Source organism: Mauremys reevesii, linkage group 1 (assembly GCF_016161935.1).
Source record: "Mauremys reevesii isolate NIE-2019 linkage group 1, ASM1616193v1, whole genome shotgun sequence".
Lineage (NCBI taxonomy): Eukaryota > Metazoa > Chordata > Testudines > Geoemydidae > Mauremys > Mauremys reevesii.
Window position 1 is genome coordinate 115,640,352 of NC_052623.1, and position 20,604 is coordinate 115,660,955.

The window sequence follows — 20,604 nt, forward strand, 5'->3', positions numbered from 1 at the left end:
GACACCTCTGCAACCTTGCTTACACTGAGACTTAGGTCATTAACCTTGTTTATACAGTGCTTAGCATCGTTGCAATACAAATTAATAAATTAAAATAAATAATAAATTGAGGGACAACAGTAAGGGAGAGGACGCTTACCATTTAATTCTGAGTTCCCTGCCTCATCATGTAAGTCTAATCTGTTGCACAGAACATGAGGCTTTGACAGCATCTTCTATATATTTTCACAAGAGCAAATGGTGGCACAGGACATACAAACTGATACTGGGTTAATCCAGTTGTCAAGGGATTTCAAAAGCAAATAAAAACCATGAATTTGGATGGAATTCCTTTTATTAGACAGACTAAAAATAAAATGGGTGAACTTTCAAGAATCTCATGCTTACTGACAGGCAAACTGGAGGAAAGTTAAATTCCCAAATAAGCACCAACCTTTTCTTTTTGTTAATTTGTTAGATTTAGTCCTTCTCTTGTCTTGCTAACTTCAACACCAATACCTAAAAATGTACTTTTTGAGTTGAGGCTGGTTTAAAGCAACATTTATTTATGGTGCAACTAATTAGTTCTTTAGCCTGAAAAAAAATAATTTCACGTAAATTATTTTTTTTGAAAATAGCTTTCAGCACAAGTCTGTACTCTTGAACCTTCTTGCCTCTTGTGTGTTGCAGACAGTGCTCTAAAGTTCTAGAAACATCCATAATCTGAAGCAGTTCGCAATTGGGGGGAAGCAGTTTGTGTGCTTCACCAGAGCATTCAGCCATTGCTCCTTGTTTGATAAAAGGTATAAGCCTAGGCAACCTATTGTAACTCTTGGTGGGTGGCAGGATGTGCATCTATGCAGCATGCTAGTTTCTGAGGACCTAGGTAAGTAATTAACTTTTTCTCTGTGGCTAAATTTTGCTATATTGATTTCCACTCTTGGAGTTTATAGAGCTAGTAGAGAAATGCCTGGGCACAAAAAGGCAAGCTCAATAAGTGAAACTAATTAAGGCACAATTTACAGCAACAGTAATAAAAGACAAATAGCAAAATGTCCATGTAAAAAAATAAAAATCTTGTAGGTTTTTATTTTTAACTGAGTACTATTCAAATTAAGTATTTGTTACTCTTGATTCAGATTCCTTCAGGCATTGGTTCAAAGTGGACAATTGTGAGATAGTTAAAAATAAATGCACACTCTTGAACTGCTGGAACAATCTTCAGAACCTGGCTGTCCAAGGTGATCAATGGCTGAGACAAAGGCCCCCTACAATGCAACTCCTCTAGGGAGAGACCAGAATAATGATTACGTGCTCTAGATCTAGCTCAAAACCCCATGAAGTTGGGTACATTGCTGAATGGAAAATGGCACATACAAATACGATAGGCTTTGGGATCCTAAGGCATATCACCCCAAAACCTGTGAAGTTGCTGAAAAGACTGAAGTGTTTCAAAACCTATTTTAATGGCAAAAGCTAACAGTAAATAAAATACTTTTAGGGGTCCCTTCAGCAAGTACAGAACCAAAGGGATAGATGTTTGGCCTCAGGTGTCTTTTTCACTCCAAACATTGTAGGAGTATATGAACCTCAATTTTCTCTCGTAAGAAATTCCCTCAGCCACCATGGCAGGCCTTTGAGCCTATGCTGCCCCTCTCACTGGAATCCAGAGATCAGAAGCCTAGTGATTTCTCTGAATATTGATTCCAGATGAAGAAATTTTCACTGGTCTATCACCACATTCCCTGCAAAACTATAAATTCACTAGCCATGACCCGAGGAAGGAATTCAGTGGACAAAATGGATGTACTGTACCTGAGTCTGTCTAGGCTTCCTGTACATTAGCATCTGATCTAAGCAGTGCCAATGCTTTATTAGTGACAGCTAATATAATATGGAATTGCAATATACAGCAGTTGGAAAGGAGATTAATTATGGCAGCTTGTTTTCCCTTAGAGTCACATTAGTTTCAGATGTAAACTTTTTAAATAAGTGTTATGACTTTTTATTTTGCTTGTAGGCATTGGTAGAAATTTACAATACCACAGATTGTACTAACACATTAAGGTGGGGATTCTTTTGTGGAATGGCCATTGTGCTGAGTGGATGTCATCTTGTTTGCTCTTTACATAACATTTATATAATATGAAGGAACGACTGGCACAGTGGGGCTCATATAACTGTATTTACTAACTACATATAACATGCAAGCCCCACACATACACATGTTGAGGCTTTGGAAGGATTCTGACACAAAAGATAGTGAAAGCCACTAGAGGGCTCACAAACTACTTAAAGGGATATTACCCAAATCCTAATGTTACAGTCGGTTTGGCTGCTCTGTTATGGACTGTGTTTATAATAGATTTCTAGGGTGCCAAGAGTTTGTAATATGTGTCTTTTTACTGTGCAAATCAAAATAAATAAAATAAAGAGAAGAGATCAGTTACAAGTACATAGTTAAGAATGACAATCTGCATTAAGAACAGAGGTTGTTATGCGTCATTCCAAGAGGTGAGGGAATAATGTTTCAGTCGTACTGGTCTCAACTGTAGTGATACAGGTTTTTTTTTTTAGCAACACTGTAAAAATAAAACAAAACAAAAAATTGGCACCCAGCATGTACATTTATATAAACCAAAGATAGACAAAACAGTGAAGACAATGCACAGATAAGATGGAAATGTTCCATAAACCTGCAATAATCAGGCAAAACAAGGTACAATCTGATTTCTTCCTAGCATCCCACTGTACTTGGATTTTTAGTCTGTTTCTCCTTTGATTGCAAATATTCCAGTTTTTGATGACTGGCATCTTTGCCCTAATGTTATTTAACTGATTTACTTTTGTCTGAGAGTCATTATTAAAAGAACCTGTTACCTTAAATCAAAGGGGTTTTATCCTTGCATTGTTTCATACTCTGTGGAGACAAGCAGGAGTACTGATTCCCACAAAAAACCCCTCTTGCTGTCAGCAATGCACCTTCAGCATGTTTTAATATGAATGAAAGGCATAGCAACTATTCCTTCGCAATGCACTCCCATGGTAACCTGTTTTTAGAAGTATGCTGATGGAATATTTCATAGAATGAGAAGAACAAAGAAAATCTTTTCAACCTCAAAGAAAAACGAGCAATGTAGCCAGACAAAAGTAAAATAAAAATCTGACATAAGAAATGAAAGAGAAAGGGCAAAATTCACTTCCGGTATAAAGGGATGTAACTCCCTTAAGTCAATGAAATTACACTTACTTACACCAGGGCTTATGGATTTTAATAAAAGAAGTTTTTCTCAATGGGCTCATTTTCTACCTTTCAAAACCTTTATTTTTTATTAACATTAAACAACATTAGCAAGGCGTGGCTGAAGCATTTTTTCTTTATCTTTTTGGACACTCTCCGGAGAGAGATTGCTTTCCACTTGGACTTTCCTTCAAAGGCCATAAGCAAACTGGGTGATTTCTGGAAGAGTTTGTTCTTAGGGTATTTCAAAGTCACTAATTAAAGCTCTTTTTATATCTAGCATGTTAAAAGGCTTTGGGGAAAAGAACAGAAGATAGATGATTAGCTAAGGTGAAATCCAGGTTCCACTACCTTAGACAGAAACTCAAAGGATGGGATGCATCATTGCTTTTTAAGAAGCCAAGAGGTGGTGGCTTCTCATCTGCTGTTGTTGTGTCTCAATTCTCTTACTCTCCTCTTTGAGGGAGCAGAAATTTCTGCCATGCAGACCACATATCTGAAGGGTCAAAAAAAATCAAGGACAAATTGATGTTTAGGGCCCTAACTTGTCATCCCTGTGATACAGGTGGAGAGGGGAACAAAACAGATGGGAAGGAGAGATTAAATGCAGTACAGAAATGTAGTGGAATTCATTTTTTGTGGAAAAGGCCAAAATACTTATCAAACCTAAAAATACACACACATTTCCTGAATATTATGTAATTGCTATGGCTGCCATGTTGTACAGAGATATTGCACAGTTTGGAAATGGGACTGGTGATTCAGTTGAATCACAGAAACATAGAAATGTTGGACTGGAAGGTGTCATATGGAAGAGAAGATGGTCCACAAGAAAATTTCACTATTAGGATGTGGTCCACATCAGGAAAAGGTTTCCGAATCCCTGATTTAAAGCATTCACATGCTAGTCTATGAGAGAAGATTTTGTTCTTTTATGAAGAGCTAAGTGGTTCTTTGAATCTGCCATGACTGGATGCTAAGTACTAAAGGTAACTGAACACAGCGTTTTATTTATTTATTTTTAATAGAAACAAAAATATATTCTACAAATAAACTAACGACAGGGATTTCAGTAAAGTAACTTGGTGTGCAGTCCAAGACAAAGGCTGGCACAAAGACAGGAACCATGGGATGGTTGCGGGAGCAGTGTTTTATGACCATGGTTGGAACATTGGCTAATGCATATGTGCAGCCCTGAATAGGTTAAACTGGATTAAAGATCAAGAAGCAAATCACAAGACTATTAAAAGTGGGTCTCTGAAAAGGTAATTTCATAAGGGAAATCAATGTTTTCTCAAACAAATGCTATATTTTGTAATGAATGTGCTGTCTTATTTGGCTGCATTTTCTTCAATGTATTCTTCTGATCCAAACTTCTTTCAAATATTTACTCACAAGATTTTTTTCTCTGGGTTGTGTGTGTTCGCAGCATACTCTGGATCTATATTGTGGAGCCCTGAATACCCCCAGCACTCCAAATGGTAGCCCTCATTTCTATTATCCTTTTGACTACAGATAATTGGACAAGATACCAGTTACTCTTGCAATGTGTTGATTTGCAATACGGTATAGCTATGTTACAGTTATTGCAATAAGGAACATAATTATACAGCTCAGTCACTGATTCATGGGGTTCTTTTATCAGAGCCACTACTTCTTTGGAGTTTAAATCTAACATTGCTGCTGCAGTCAGAATTTCTGCTTAACAACTCTAGCTTTGAGTTTGTACTTCTTGAGTGTGCTGGTGGGATCTGCCCTTCCAATTACTGGGTGTCCCTCCTGTCTCAATTTTTCATTACTGCAGGTTTAAATCTATGACGACATGCTGTGTTCCTCCGTCGCCTCAATCTTACACATGCCAGCACAACTCTAACACCCTCATGCCAATATAACAGATAAAAAGACAGTATTGTGAAGCCACAATGCTTAAAAGAGAAGGAGCTAATACACAGGTAGCAAGACTCAATGGCAGGGCAAAAGACTATTTTGCAGTCTGGTAATTTTTGAACTAGGAGACTTCAAATGGGATTATGGTTACATTTCAGGATTATTTGAATCTGGAATATCTATTTGGAACAATGGCAATATGAAAAAAAAATCAACTATTTTGAGCAGCAGGCAGCGGAAACAATTTCAAAACTCATAATTTATGGCATTCAGGGCCTCACTATTGAGAAACGGTACATTGCTTACAATATGAATGACATTGCCAAAGTGTTTACTCAAACACAAGCAAAACTTAATAAATTAATCACAACAAATAATAAAAAGTTAAGCAAAATCAGGACGGTAAATAAATTATTTGTACTGCTTATGGGAGTTACGTGTTAACTACTATAACCAACTTATTTGGGAACACTGAAAAAGGAAAATTGCCTGAACTTATTGAAGATGAATGGTTAGCTAACTGATATTGCCCTCAATATATAACAAAAACTATGGCTAACTGGCACTATGTTGAATCATATAGACAAATTCCCTTTTAGTATCATTCACACTTTGGAATTAGTGACACCACATCCTTTGAGGCACGTCATTCAAAACAATCTTGCTTCGTGTCCAGTTCCATGTACATTTCTTTTGTAGTATCACTACCAGTATTTCCTCACACAACAATATTTGACAAATTGGTTACTGTCCATTCAGCAGGTTATCTGGAAGTCAGCACCTACATGAAACAACTTGGATCTATGTCAACTACTAGTGTATCATGCAGCAATGCAAACCCGAAGAGCATCGATCACAGTTTGTTGTGCCAGTGATGTTTTGGACACAATCAAGAAAGGGGATGAGGGAGAGGTAAGAGAAGGATGAGAGCTGGGCTAAGCCCATTGTACCAGTCAATTATAACAAACTGACTGGATCTTACACATTGAGCAGAGAGAATCACTAAGCATTAGCTTCCATCAAGCAGCCAATTTTTCAACAACAGCTACTATACATCCTATACATCCTCATTTTAATATTATTGTTCTTGTCAGATGTGGAATGTGATTTTTATGCTTTACTGAAAATTCAGACACAGCACTAATTATCTTTGTTTTGTCTCAAGTAATTAACTAAGAAATTTGGAGGAGGACTAATTTCTGGGGGCCAACACATTAATGCTACACACAATGGGTCTGATTTTGTACCCAGTACGTAAATGAAGAGTAATTCCACTGAAGTCAACAGAGTTGCACCAGTATAAGTCTGCGATCAGAATCAGGCCCATATATTAGTATGAAGCTACTAGTGCTAATAAACCAGGCATGTTGCAGCAGAGCATATTACAGGCAAGTCACTCAAGTGTGTGACGCACAGAAGCTTTCTGCACCACATGATGCCTTTATTCAGCTGAGGAGGAGGAAAACAGTTGCAAACTGGTATTTTGAAATGAAAACTACCTAAGAAAAGTGCTTGAGACAGAGCTAGACTCCTCCAAGGGAAACCTCAAGTACAACTGAAGTATGGAACACATTTAACCAAAACATGGTTGCAGGTTGTATACAGGCAATACTGAGGGATAATGATCTCAACACAACATGCCAGTATGGAACATTTTCAAATTAAGAGCCAGACTGTTGCCAGCCCCTGATCAGCATATGGCCCTCCCCACTTGTGATACCCGTGCATAAGTTAGCATTGTCTGTAATCTTTATGCTCCTGTGGGCACAATGACTGCTGGATAGCTCTGCTAACCGCCCCAAAGGTGACTGGGCTGGCTGGTTTTCCACAGGAGCACTGGGACCAGATCCTCACCTAGCAGAAATCACTGTAATGGCATTGAAATCAACAGAGCTGCTCTGAATTACATCAGCTAAGGATCGGGCCTGAGAGCGTAGCAAAGGGTCATGCTACCAGAGCTCCCACTAGAGCAGGGAACATCTGTCGTGTCCCCCGTGAAGGGCTATGCTTTCAAACACAGCTGACCCTAACTTCAATTGTTTCTATCTTGCTTTCTTATTACAAACAGGGCCCCAAATAGTCTGCAGAGAATATAAACAGGGAACATCATGGAAAATGGAATGCAGAGAGATGGATAGCGCAGTTATCAGCACCTTCTTCTTCTAAGGTGACTGAAAATTGGGCTGCATAGTAAATTTTGTATTGTGATTCCCTCTCCTATTTTCCATATGTATTACTGAGATTAAACCAAAACCTCTTGACTGGAAGCCATTGACAATTCACAGGCGTACATCCTGTCAGCTGGGTTAAATTAAATTGACCAGGATAAGAGTAAATTCATTGGCCAGCTTATATCAAAACACCATAAACAGTTTCTCTTCTCAGCCATTCCAAAATAGTTTGTCCTCTTTTCAGGAACTCCAAGGTTATTCTGACCTGCTGTGTGTTTAAATAAACAACAAAAACGACAGAAAGCATGCACAAACAATTGTGAGCTTACCTCAACATACAGGATAGGGAAAATTCCAATTTTATCTCCTAGCATTCCTTCTGCCCAGTTATCATCTACTCGTCTGATAACAGTCAAAATTTCATCCTAAATTCAGAGAAATAAAACCACACACAATAGAAAGTTAGATTTTATATGGAAAGAGGAAAATGCTTTATGATAACCTTAGATTCATTATCTAATAAATATGTAAGATTTCTTCAGCCTGTAACTGCCTGCATGCCGTACAAAGACTGGCATGAAAAAGTCAACATTTGCCAGTAACGTTATTACTATCTATATTACAGTAGCAACTAGAAGACCCAATTAAGATAATTGTGCCAGGCACTGCACAAATCCTCTACACTGGGAGCCAAAAGTGTAAATTTCATCTCAAAGAGATAACTCTGCTAACTCTGATCAAGCTAGTGCACTTGTAATTGAGTGTAGCAATGACCGTGCAAGCAGCGGGAAAAGCTAGCTCCCGTGAGTCCATCCCTAGCATCTTGGATAGGTATGTACTAGGGGCAACTCATGCCACCCCTGCTACACTCCAATTTTGTGTGTGCTAATTCAGTCAGAGCTAGCACAGGTATGTTTCCTCAAGCTGGGATCTACATCTCCAGCTTCAAGTGTAGACATACTCATAGTGAGAGGTAGTCTTTGTTCCAGAGCTCAAGACAGACAAAGGGTGGACAGAGGCGGAGACATTAAGTGACTTGCCCAAAGGCATGCAGGATATTAGATGGGATGGGATCTGAGTTACTACAGAGAATTCTTTCCTGGGTGCTGGCTGGAAAGTCTTGCCCACATGCTCAGGGTTTAACTGATCGCCATATTTGGGGTCGGGAAGGAATTTTCCTCCAGGGCAGATTGGCAGATGCCCTGGAGGTTTTTCGCCTTCCTCTGCAGCATGGGGCATGGGTCACTTGCTGGAGGATTCTCTGCAACTTGAGGTCTTCAAACCACAATTTGAGGACTTCAATAACTCAGACATAGGTTAGGGGGTTGTTATAGAAGTGGATGGGTGAGATTCTGTGGCCTGCATTGTGCAGGAGGTCAGACTAGATGATCATAATGGTCCCTTCTGACCTTAAAGTCTATGAGTCTATGAGGAAGTTGGCAGCAGAACAAGGACCAGAACCCAGGTTTTCTGACTTTCAGTCCAATGTTGTACTTGTTGAATCATACTGCTCTCTTGTAGGCATAAAAAAACAAAAACAAAAACAAAAAAACAGTTTTACCCTACACTTTGAACAGGAAATAACTCTAGTAACGGTGTCATTATCAGTGGTAATTCACTTTGTAACAGCGACTGCCATATGTAGTTGCATCTATGTTTCACTGACAAATGCTTATACTGGCCCAAATCTTCATAGGTGGCCATGGAGCACACAGCACAACTCAGCTGGTCCAAGATGGAGGATGTGTAAATGTGGCGTAAAGCCTTATTTGCATACACATCATCCATCGTGGACCAGCGTCCACCACTCTGATCCCCCAAAATGTATTAAAACAGTCTGCAGATTGTTCCCCAAGCCCCATCAGCCCCAAGGGGCTGATACAGCAGGTGTGGATCAACAGTCGTGACTACACCTCTGTTACAGAGCGTACCTGGCCCTCCTGGTTCCTGCCTCTGCTAGGCTCCAATAAAGTCACTCAGAGACCCTTGGGTTCTGAAACGGCTTTTATTTACAAGTTTGTGCTCCTACCACCTTCTCACTATACAGCGTACACAGCTCTGGGTTCCTTGTGTCTGAACCCAAGAGGGAAGGGCTTACTCCTTGCTTACTCCCTCACTCTCCTCCTCTGTCTCACCTCCCTCACTTCCTCGCCTCTTATATAGCCCTGGGCTAATTGGGCTGGCAGCTGGGTCTCATTCCCCAATTGGAGCAGGTTCTTTCCAGCCAGCTCCACTTTATTCACTTTAATGGGGCTGGCATGGCAGGGGGCTGATCCTGAAGTTCTCCTGCTCAGCACCCAGTCACACATTTCCCCCCCGCTTCTCCAGCCACCAGGTTTGCCCATCTGCATCCTCTTCTCCCCATGCCAGGCAGGGTCCTCCAGGGGAGCCCTCCGCTATCTTTCCCATGACCCACTGGGTCCTCCTTGAGGGGTTCTGCAATCCTCCCACCTGCAGAAGCCATATTGTGTGGGTGTTGGGTGGCCCCATATCTCTGCCGCCATCCTGACGTCCTCACACCAGTCACACCCCCAGGTGTGTCCCCCTTCCCTGCCTTTGCCCCCACCAGGGGTTTAGGGTCAATCATAGTGCACCCCTGAACCTCATATTCCTCAGACCCATCAAGCAGGTCCTGAGCCTGGTTTTCCGGGGATCCCCGGGAAGGGAGTTCTGTCGGGCCTTTTGGCTCCCCAACAGGCCCTGGGGTGCATACATCTTCCTGCCTTTGTTCCTCCAGTCCTTCCTAGCCCAGCCCCTGTTATCTAGGGTTATTGACCTGAGTGACCCTCTGCCCCGTGCTCAGAGGGTGTCCCCTCTTTTCCATCTTGGGTTTCCTCCCCCCACCTCCCTTCCCTCTTGGGGAGGGGTCCTAGTTGGTTCCCACTGCCCCGGGGTACGGCAGGCCCTCTACTACCCCTACCTGCAGCCAGCGGAACCGGCCTGGGCCCTCAAGAGGCAGCTGGGCCATTAGGCACTGCCTCTTATCCCCCTGGACACACTCCACACTCAGTTTGGCTCCGGGAATCACGCACTTGGGCTTTACTAGCCCCTCCGTAAGGGGGAGCAGGCTGAGGCTGTGTCCACTAGACCCCCCTGGGGTCTCCTCCCCACCATCAGGGGAATGATGGACACCCACCTCCCTTTCCCTGGCCCTCTCATGTTGGTCCACCCACAGAACTGGGTGAAACCACATTCCATGTCCAGACAGTCCCCCTTTTTATGTCCGGGTTGCCTGCACTGCCAGCAGGTGATTGTCTTAGTCCCCATGGGAGCTCCCTGGCTGGTCTTCCATTTCTTCTCAGGACCCTTCCTGGTCAGGGGTTCCCTGGTTCTTCTCCCAATGTCCTCCTCTTTATAGGGGTGGACCTTCTTCCTGGGGAAGTCTGCCCCCGCATACTCCTCTGTTAATTCCACCGTTCCCTCTACCATATGTGGTTGGTGCCTTCGCACCCAAACCCTTTTGTTCTTGGGGAGGCCATGTAAAAACTGCTCTAAGACGAGCACATCCATAATCTCCCCATTGTCTGGGAATCAGGCCTCAGCCATCGGGTGGACCAGTCCATTAATTTCTGGGCAAACTCCCTGTCTACTTTGCTGCCTGGAACCACTGGCAGTATTTTTCGGTGGATAGCCCCACCCAATCTAGGACAGCTGCCTTCACTGCATTATAGCTTCTGGCCTGCTTCTCGCTTAGGGCCATGTAGGCTGCTTGGGCTTCACCAGCCAGGTAGGGAGTGAGCCGCAGGGCCCAGGTTACCCGTCCCAACCTGCTCCCATGGCTACCCACTCAAATGTGTCCAGGAAGGCATCAGGATTATTCGCAGGCCCCATTTTACAAAGTCCCAGGCCCAGCCCCTGAATACTGTCCCCCACCGTGGGACTCACCTTTTTCTGGAGGAGCGGCTGCTGTACACTGGCTGGCTCTTTTATAAAGTCCTGCAGACTCCTCTGCTGCTCGGCCTGCTAGCTAAGCAAGGCCTCCCTCTCCAGCTGGTGGGCCTGCTGAAAAGTTTGCATGGCCTTTTGCACCTCTTCCTGCTGTTTCACCAGCCATTGCAGGGTCTCCTCCATCTCTGGGCTGCCAAACTCTTGCTCTGGCACAGGGTCCCGGACAAGCCCCCCTGTGTAGCAGAGCAGAGCTGGCCCTCCTGGCTCCCACCTCTACTAGGCTCCAATAAAGTCACTCAGACCCTCAGGTTCTGAAACCACTGGTGTTTTATTTACAAGTTTGTGCTCCCACCACCTTCTCACTATACAGCGTGCACAGCTCTGGGTTCCTTGTGTCTGAACCCGGGGGAGGGCTTTCTCCCTACCTGCACTCCCTCACTCTTCTCCATCCCACTCTTCTGCTTCCTTCTTCCCAGCCTGTTATATAGCCCTGGGCTAACTGGGCTGGCAGCTGGCTCTCATTCGCCAGTTAGGGCAGGTCCTTTCCAGCCAGCTCCACTTTATTCACTTAAATGGGGCTGGCATGGCAGGGGGCTGATTCTGCAGCCCTCCTGCTCAGCACCCTATCACAATCTCCTATTTCAACTACAGGGAAGAGAATAGCATAGGAGCCACAATGTTGGCTCAATGCCACTGGAGAATCGCTCTAAAGCAGCTTTCAGGTCATTTTTCAGTGTAAACTGGCCCCAGTGCGGGTGTTCCATTTCAAAATAAAAATCAATTTCCAAAACAGAAGTTATAATTTCCCAACATAGCACTTGATATGATTAACAGACCAATTGGACACATTTATATAATGAAATGACAATATACCAAAAAAATAAAAAAGGCAAAGTACAGTTGAAGGTGCTGACAGACTAGATTGCACTAGGGACTCACTAGGAGATGCACACTGAATTTCTGATTTTTTAAATTAGTAGTTGAATGATAAATAATAAGCAAACAATAAAAAGCAAGAATAATGCAGTACAAAATGTACTTTGTTCCTATTTTGTACTTTATTATTATTATTATTATTATATTATTATTATGTATAGTAGTAAATGTACTGTTGTATGGTATATTTTATAAAAATAATGAAATCTTGTTATTATGAGATTTCATTTCAGTGCACCTCTATTAAATCTTGGTTGAAGGGTGTGGAAAGACCACCAACTCTTTTGCACATATTGTACAGCATGACATTTAGAAAACTGTTGATTAGCAAGTTCCTGCTCTATTCAGCATTTCCAGGTGCAGACAAAAATCGAAAACATGCTCATGATTAGAAAAGCTCTCGCTACTTAACTAGAACTCTGAGCTATCTCAGCTTGAGCCACTGAATTCACTGACTGAATTGCATGATCATTTCTTGGTAATGGGTTCACTATAACAACTTGAGATCTGAGCCGGCACCTGTTGTCACTGAGGAGTCCTCCAGAAAAGCACATGGCAGTGGTCCTAAAGTGAAATGCCACGAGGCCATTAAATGTTTCTGTGACAGGCAGTTGAAGGAAAAACAGGGAGGGCTGATTTGGAAGACTTCTGAAAATGAAGTTCACCATTTGATCATTCCCTTCTTGCATCAAACCTTTCTCGTCCATTCCTGCGAAGAAATTCAGTGATTTCCCCAAACGCTACTCATGGGCTTTCCCTGAAAAGATTGGAAACAGAGTACTGGCATTTCTTGGACTACTTTTCCATTCATGAACATTTTGGGAATGGAGGGTGCAGGCGTCCAGCAATGTTGCATACATCCGTATAAGCGGCACAGCTCTCTTGGTCAATGAATTTATAAGCTAATAGCTATCCCAATGGACAGTGCTGTTTTTGCACATTTTTCTCAAATTACAGAAAATACCTCCTAGGTTGTTTGGCAATGGATTCCACTTGACCAAAGATTATCACAGTTTGCAGCTTTGGGGCGTGTACACGTGTACAGAAACAACTCAAATAAGTTAAATAATTCCCTTGATCTGTTCACCTCACAACCCATAAGCAGAAAGATAGTGAAAACAGTCAGAGATTGTGTTCTTCAGCTGTTTGTTTCAGCTGGAGAGACGCAAGAAGAGTTCATGCTTCTAATGTTCTGAAGAAACAGATACTATTCCATTACAAAGCCTTTTCTGAAATGACCATTTCTGATTTTTGTAGAGAATTGCCAATAATAAGTCTCTGCAAAAAGGAAAGTAATTTCTATATAACTTCTACAAAAGCCTGAACATTGTGTATGTAGAATTGTGATGGGTGTACTCCCCCACACTGGTCCTGCAAGAGAAGAATTGAGCCAACTGGGCCCAATCATCCAGTTAGGCTGCAATCTGGGAGAATTAAGCCTGGAAGAAAGCCCTAATTAGGGGAAGCTCACCTATATGGGAACAGGCGGGGCTTATAAGACAGGAAATTGGAAGCAGAAGAGGCAGCAAGGCAGAAGCGTGGAGTCCCCCTCCCTGAGGTGGGGGAGAAGAAGCCCTGTAGGAAGGGGTCCAGAGATGTGTAGAGCAGTAAGGTGGTAGAGATGCAGACCTTAACTATTCACTACAGGGCCCTGGCCTGGAACCCAGAATAGATGGTGGACGTGGGTTCCCCTGCCAACCATTGCAGAGTGAGACTGTTTGGGGTCAGTGAACAGGAAGACTGAGTCACTGTGGGAAGTGACAGGGTCAAGGCAGTGGGTGTGAGGACTGCCTGACACCACGTGGACATTAGACACTTTGAAAGACACCCTCTCCCCCGCCCCCGGAAGGGGAACCCACTTAGTGACATGGCTGGAGGGTTGAGTCACAAAGAGGGTGCTGCGGTTCCTGGAGCGAGAGAGGGGCTGCACGCTGAAAGTGGTGGAGTGTAATTACTGGAAGGGGCATCGATCTGGTGAGCTATTCCCCAGAGTGACCAGGACAAGGTGCCATCCTAGCAGTGAGTAGAGCACCCCATCAAAGAATCTATAGATCAGGAAGGTAAAATCAGGCAACTAAAAGAAAAGATTGTTTCAAGATCCTGCTACAAATACTCATACATTTTAAATTAGATTTGATTCCTGCTACAAAGACTTTTGATAAAACCTAAATTGTGATGACTTTATACTTCCAAGGAGATTTGTATACCTTTATGGCCAAATTTTCAAAAACGGGCTGATGCCTAAATTGGGTTTGCACTGCAGCTGCCAAATCTGTGTGTGTATGAGCAAATGAGGTAATTGCACATGTTGAAATCCAACGGCACTCATACTGCCCATTTTTGTAGGAAAGCATGATGCCGCCTTTGAAAATCAGCTCATAGCATTTCCTTGAGCATGTTATTGAGAAATTCCATGGATCGCAACAAATCCTAAAGTGTCAGTTAAAGTTCTTTATTTACAGAAAGTTTCATGGCATTTGGCAGCTAGCAGCATTCTTCTTATGTCTTGAACAGGCAAAGATTTCAATGTCTATTATTTTGCTGCCTTAAATTAGTTGTATTACGGTGCTACCCACTGACACCTAGAAAGGTTCCTAACAGGACTATGAACAGCAAAAAGTCTACAGCTCTCTTGTGAGTGCCATTCAATCTTCTGCACTCTACTATTATACATGCACTAAATTGATTTCCAGGCAGCACAAATGAATACAAGTCTAAAAATTGTTATTTCAAAAGCTGACTGAATCTACTATAATTTCCACAGTGACATCATATGGCCTTTTTTTTATTTTTTTTTCTTTTCTTTTTTTTGTTTGTTTTGTTTCTTGTCAGCTGAATGCCTCCGTATTAGTCACTACCTGACAGCCTTGTCCACCACATTGTAAGACCTACAATCCCATTTCATAAACTTTGTCAGAATGAAAATCAAATATAAATCATTTTAAACCAATTTGGCTTGCTGAAAAATCAACCCCTTTGTGAGAAAATAGCACAAAATTGTGTCTTCAATGACAATCACAATTTGTGGCCTGATATTTAAGAGTCATTTAATGCACCAATACAAAGCAGATTCATTTGCTGTTCCATGGAGATAACTCTATTGGAGTTAGACAACTGGAAAGATTTCAGTGATGGCAGAATGGCACAATGTACTACTCTGCTGTGCCTACCATCTACACTTGCCAGCTGGCAAGGAAGTCCCACTAGCAACATACTACAGTGACAGCACCACAGAAATGGAAACGCCACTTGAATTGAAATGTTAAGGGGCTGGGCTGTCACTCTGTAACAATGAACCGGTACTGAAAGTGATAGCTCTTGGTAAGATTGCCACAGAAATTTTTTAACACTGCTGTGGGCTGGGAGTGAGCACCTAGGAAGATGAAAGAAATAATGAAAGTGACCACTGTGATTTTTTTTTTTAAAAAACACACCCCACTACAACAGAACACAGGAAATGGCTTTTATCTTTATAGTTTTAAAATATATTTGCCTCTGGGGCACTTTCTTAAAGTGGCATGGCAACATACAGAGGGTGAGCCAGCACAGGAATGAAACTTTGGACTAAATTATGATCTCAGTGTAAATCTGAAGTAACTCTCCTAAAGTAAGTGGATGACTCCAGGTTTACACTAGTGTAACTGAAATCAGAATCTGGTTCCTTGTTGGATGTGTTGCTTGTAGCACAAAGCCTAGCCCTGATGTGACTGTGTATGGGGGTGGAGGGGAAGTAGGTTAAATAAAAACAGTACTAGACTGGATCTTGAAATACTGTGCAAGAAACAATGAAATAGACGTGGTGCAATTCTGTGGGCTAGATTTTGATCTCACACTGGTATAAATAAGCTGCAACTCCTTTGAACTCAATGGACTTAAACTGGTGTAAAACTAGTATGAGTTTGGCACGGGCCCTATAAAGAACTACCCAACTGCTTCTGCATAAATCGCTAATAGAATCCTTCCACAAGCACCTCAATACGCAATGGGTCTGTTAGGCTGGTCTAGCATGTTCCTTTCTCTGTGCTCAGTTAACTCTGCTGACCCCTTCAGAAAAGAGGGTGTGGTCTTGTAGATGGCTAGAAGAGAGTAGCCCATGCATGCAGGGAATGAAAGAATTGGTCATTATGTTTGGTCATTATGCAGTGAGCCCAATAGGGCATGTCAGGTTCGTCATCTCTTCCCACCTTTTACACCCATGCCACGGTGGGTATAATTTGGCCTTGACATAAAACATTATTAAAATTGATTTATTCCTGTCCTTTGAATTGTAGGGTAGTATGGAGACCCGGGTCTGGGGAGGTCACAGGGGCCATCAAGGATCCCACTCTAATAGTGGGGTTACTGACAAAGATCAGAGATGGACATACATTCACTTCATTGTATTTAGTATTTAGAGTAGGAGGGAGGAGCAGGCATTGTAAATTTGGGAGGGGACAGTGAGAAGGAAAACAAATACTCCCACTTTGTTCTCCTTAGCTACCTCAACAGACTTTATGACTGTGCCACCACAAACAGGAAAGAAAAAAAACAGCATCTGGTTTCTGTGGCTTAAGATACTGACAGTGTCATGAAGTCCAACAAAAGAATAACATGCAGTGATAGGGAAAAGACTTGTATTTGGTTTGCCTAAAGGCTTGTGTACACTACTGCTAAAGTCAATGTAACGTCCATTGCTCAGGGATGTGAAAAAAATCACCCCCCTAAATAACGTAAGTTCCATCTACTTAAAGCGGTGTCTACACCCTGCTATGCCGATGGGAGATGTTCTCTTACTCACATAGCTTCTGCGTCACGTTGAGGTGGAGTAATGACATCGACGGGAGAGTGCTCTCCTGTCGATATAGCGTGTCTTCACCAGACGCACTACCTTGGCGCAGCTGCATCGATGCAGCAGTGCCAGTGTAACATGGTAGTGAAGACAAGCCCTAAATTCATTTCCCTGCCAATACAGGATTATTCCTCCTTTTATATTTACTAGAGAAACCTAACTCTAAAATCCCGTGGCAGTTTAAATGAGTCTGATGGTTACAAACATCTTTTTTGTCAGAAACATGGGGTCCGACTCTGATCTTGTTTACACCAGTTATGCGCTGGTGTAACTCCACTGACTTAAGCGGAAAGATATCTGTGTAAATGAGGTCGGAATCAGATCCAGGATCTCCAGTATGCAAACAGAGAATCACAAATGGTGAAATGAAGAACAAGGCTAAGATTCCCTGACTGACAAATCATATCTATGCACTGTTGTTGTAGCCATGTTGGTCCCAGGATATTAGAGAGACAAGGCGGGGAGGTGAGGTAATATCTTTTATTGGACCAACTTCTCACCCACTTTGTCTATCTCTAATATCCTGGGAATGACATGGCTACAACAACACTGCAGTATACAACAATGGAAGATACTGAATTTTGCCACCTGAAATGGAAACTCCACGGCATGAAAAAGGAAGCAAAACTTAACAGCAACATTTACTTCCTGAGCAAATACAAGAAACGAAACATCATCCCCAAAGGTCTTGCCATCTATAACCCTCTGACCACTACATACAACTCCAAATGTCAGAAGTTGGACCAATAAAAGATGTTACCTCACCCACCTCTAAAATCCTATCTATGGCAATGCAGTGCTCATGCCATTGAAGAGAGGATAGCCACGTAGGCTCTAAAATCTGATTAAACAGGAAGCTTCATCAGCAAGGTGAAAGCTAAAATTAGCATTGAAAAAGCTGATGAAATAAAGACAAGAGCGAAGTCCTGAGATGAAAAATAGATTATTCGTTGTCAGAGAGAACAATAGACAAGACATAAAAATAATTACAAGGTGAAGGATCTAAAGGATAAAACAGTAGTAGAAAGGAAATTCCTTAGGCAAAACAAAGCAGCTACAGGTAAAGAGTAAAAGAATGAAGGGAGATGGCAACATGATAAAAGATGATTGAGAACGCAGTTATAAACTTATTCGGGAGGAAAAAATTGCATGTGTAAATGACACTGGACACTCAAGATTGTGAAGGTGTATTACAGGGGGCAAGGACCTGTTCATTTATCTGAGAAGATTTTCCAAGGAGCATTAAAGCTGTCATCAAGAGATCAGGTTTTATAGAGCATCAAGTATACAGAACGGAACAAGGAACTAAAAGATCCTTAGTGCTTTAGTAGAAGAGGCAATGACCATTTGTCAAGCTAATAAAGTTACCTAAATTAAGTGAGCAATTTAGGCTTTTTACATTGTTTTATATTATTTTAAAATTAGCATTTAATAATAATTTTACAATCATAATATAGTATCACAATTAATATAATATAAAATTGGTGATTGGTGTCAATACTGGCAAATGCTTTGGCAATTGGTATATTATAAAACTATAATACATGAAAAAAATTTAATATAAAATAAATGTAAAAATACAATATCAAATATAATACAAAATGAAGTAACAAATATAAAAGATGTCTCAAACTGAAAAACAAATGTTTCATTCCAATAAGGATCTTATCAAAACAGTTCATTTCAATTTTTTTCAAAACAAAATTTAGTTGAACCGGACACGTTCCCACAGAATATTTCCCTTTACAGTAACTCCTCACTTAAAGTTGTCCCGGTTAACATTGTTTCGTTATTAGGTTGCTGATCTATTAGAGAACATACTCATTTAAAGTCACACAATGTTCCATTATAAGGTTGTTTGGCTCATCCTGCTCTGCCCGCCCGGCATTTCAGCCGGGGAGTGGGTAAGCCTCCAACCCTGCTCCCCAGCAGGAATGCTGGTTGGGCAGAATGGGGAAAGCCCCCTCACCCTGACCCTGCTCCCTGGCTGGAATGCCTGGCGAGGGGAGCGGGGCAAGCCACCACGCCCCAACCCCGCTACGCCCCTGCCTCAACCAAGCTTCACAATCATCATTGGAGAATACAGTATTAAATTGTTTGTTTAAAATTATTTAAAACTTATGCTGTATATGTATATAATGTCTTTTGTCTGGTGAAAATTTTTTCCCTGGAACCTAACCCCCCCTATTTACATTAATTCTTATGGGGAAATTGGATTTGCTTAACATCGTTTCACTTAAAGTAGCATTTTTCAGGAACATACCTACAACGTTAAGTGAGGAGTTACTGTAATTGAAATGACATTTTCTGATGGAAAAATGTTCTATTAGAAATTTTTTGACCAGCTCCAGTTATAGATTTTGCTTTTTTTAAAAAAACCCACACTTCTTACATGCGTAATATCAGTGCTCTATCCTGTGGACAGAAGATGAGTCAGCAGCTTTCTGATAGGCTTGGCACAAATGTCATTCCAAAATGAGGGCTTGACTTGTAAGGGCTTTCCATAGGCTGCTAAGAATATGTCTACACTGCAATTAGACATCATGGCTGGCCTGTTCCAGCTGGCTCAAGCTCATGGGGCTCAGGCTAAGGGACTGTTTAATTACAGTGTAGATGTTCGGGCTCAGGCTGCAGCCCACGCTCTGGAACCTCCCAACTCACAGAGCCCTTGAGCCCAATCTCCAGCCCAAGTCTGAACGTCTTTCAAGCAATTAAACAGCCCTTTAACCCCAGTCAACTGGCTTGGATCAGCCACAGATTTTTAATTGCAGTGTAGACATACCCATTGTGCCCTCAACTCCTGCAGACCTCCCTGCCTTTGGTGGTAGTTAAGAGGGTGGGCAGCATCTCATCTGAGTGAGCTCTGCCTCAGCAGGAAGGAGCATTTAGAAATCAGAAGTTGATGGCCCTGAGTATCTACCATGATTGGGCTCCCAATTAGTTTGGAAATTCACCTCTCCTTCCAATGTATCTGAACTCATGGCCTTTAACTATCATGCTCGAGAACGTCACTGGTCAAAGAAAGAAAGGAAAGGTCCGTTTTGCTCCTGAACCTAGATCTGCCAAAATTACAGCATTTTAGCAAACTACTGTACATGAGGAAGTGCGGGGTTATTAAAACTACTGTATCCATTTGAAATGAAATCTCTTAAAATTCCATCTTAAATAAAAAGATGTTCTAAGTTATCAAGTGCTGGTACATTGCTGAGTATTTTACTCATAATGGAGCAGACTGCCAGATGCAGCAAAACAAACACATCTTGAACTATACCCACCGGTAGTGAATAAGGAAATGAGAAACTGCTTTTTACTTTACCTTGGTGAAGGTTAAACAGTCCTTGTCTTGGTCTTTATCCTTTATTTCAAAATCGTAAAGTGCTTTGCCTTGAGGCGGAGCTTGTGGAAGGGGCTTGATACACTGAATGTAGCTGGCTGGAAAGAAGCCATGGTTTCCATTGAGCTCTCCATGATACCAATTCTCATCCACCTTTCGTCGTAGTATGATAATGTCCCCTTTGGTAAACTTGAGGTCACCAGGTTCTTTTCCCTCATAGGTGTAGAGAGCTTTACCATAGGGCAGTTGAGAAATACTCTAAAGAAAACACAACAGACAATAATTTTAAATGAACTTATAATATGCACCAACTCTTCCTTAAATTTTCCAACAACTAGTA

General features: G+C 41.9%; 1 protein-coding gene across 2 annotated transcripts in view; it reads right to left on the reverse strand.

Annotated features, from left to right (window-relative positions):
* Positions 1–20,604, reverse strand: part of SH3RF3 (SH3 domain containing ring finger 3) — a 384,518-nt gene that overhangs the window by 103,412 nt on the left and 260,502 nt on the right. For both annotated transcript variants that reach the window (XM_039529863.1, XM_039529852.1), the window contains exons 2-3: positions 20,247–20,522; positions 7,608–7,703 (exon numbers count right to left, since the gene is read on the reverse strand). In XM_039529863.1, coding sequence (XP_039385797.1) covers positions 7,608–7,703; positions 20,247–20,522 — 372 coding nt within the window. The remainder of the gene's footprint in view (positions 1–7,607; positions 7,704–20,246; positions 20,523–20,604) is intronic.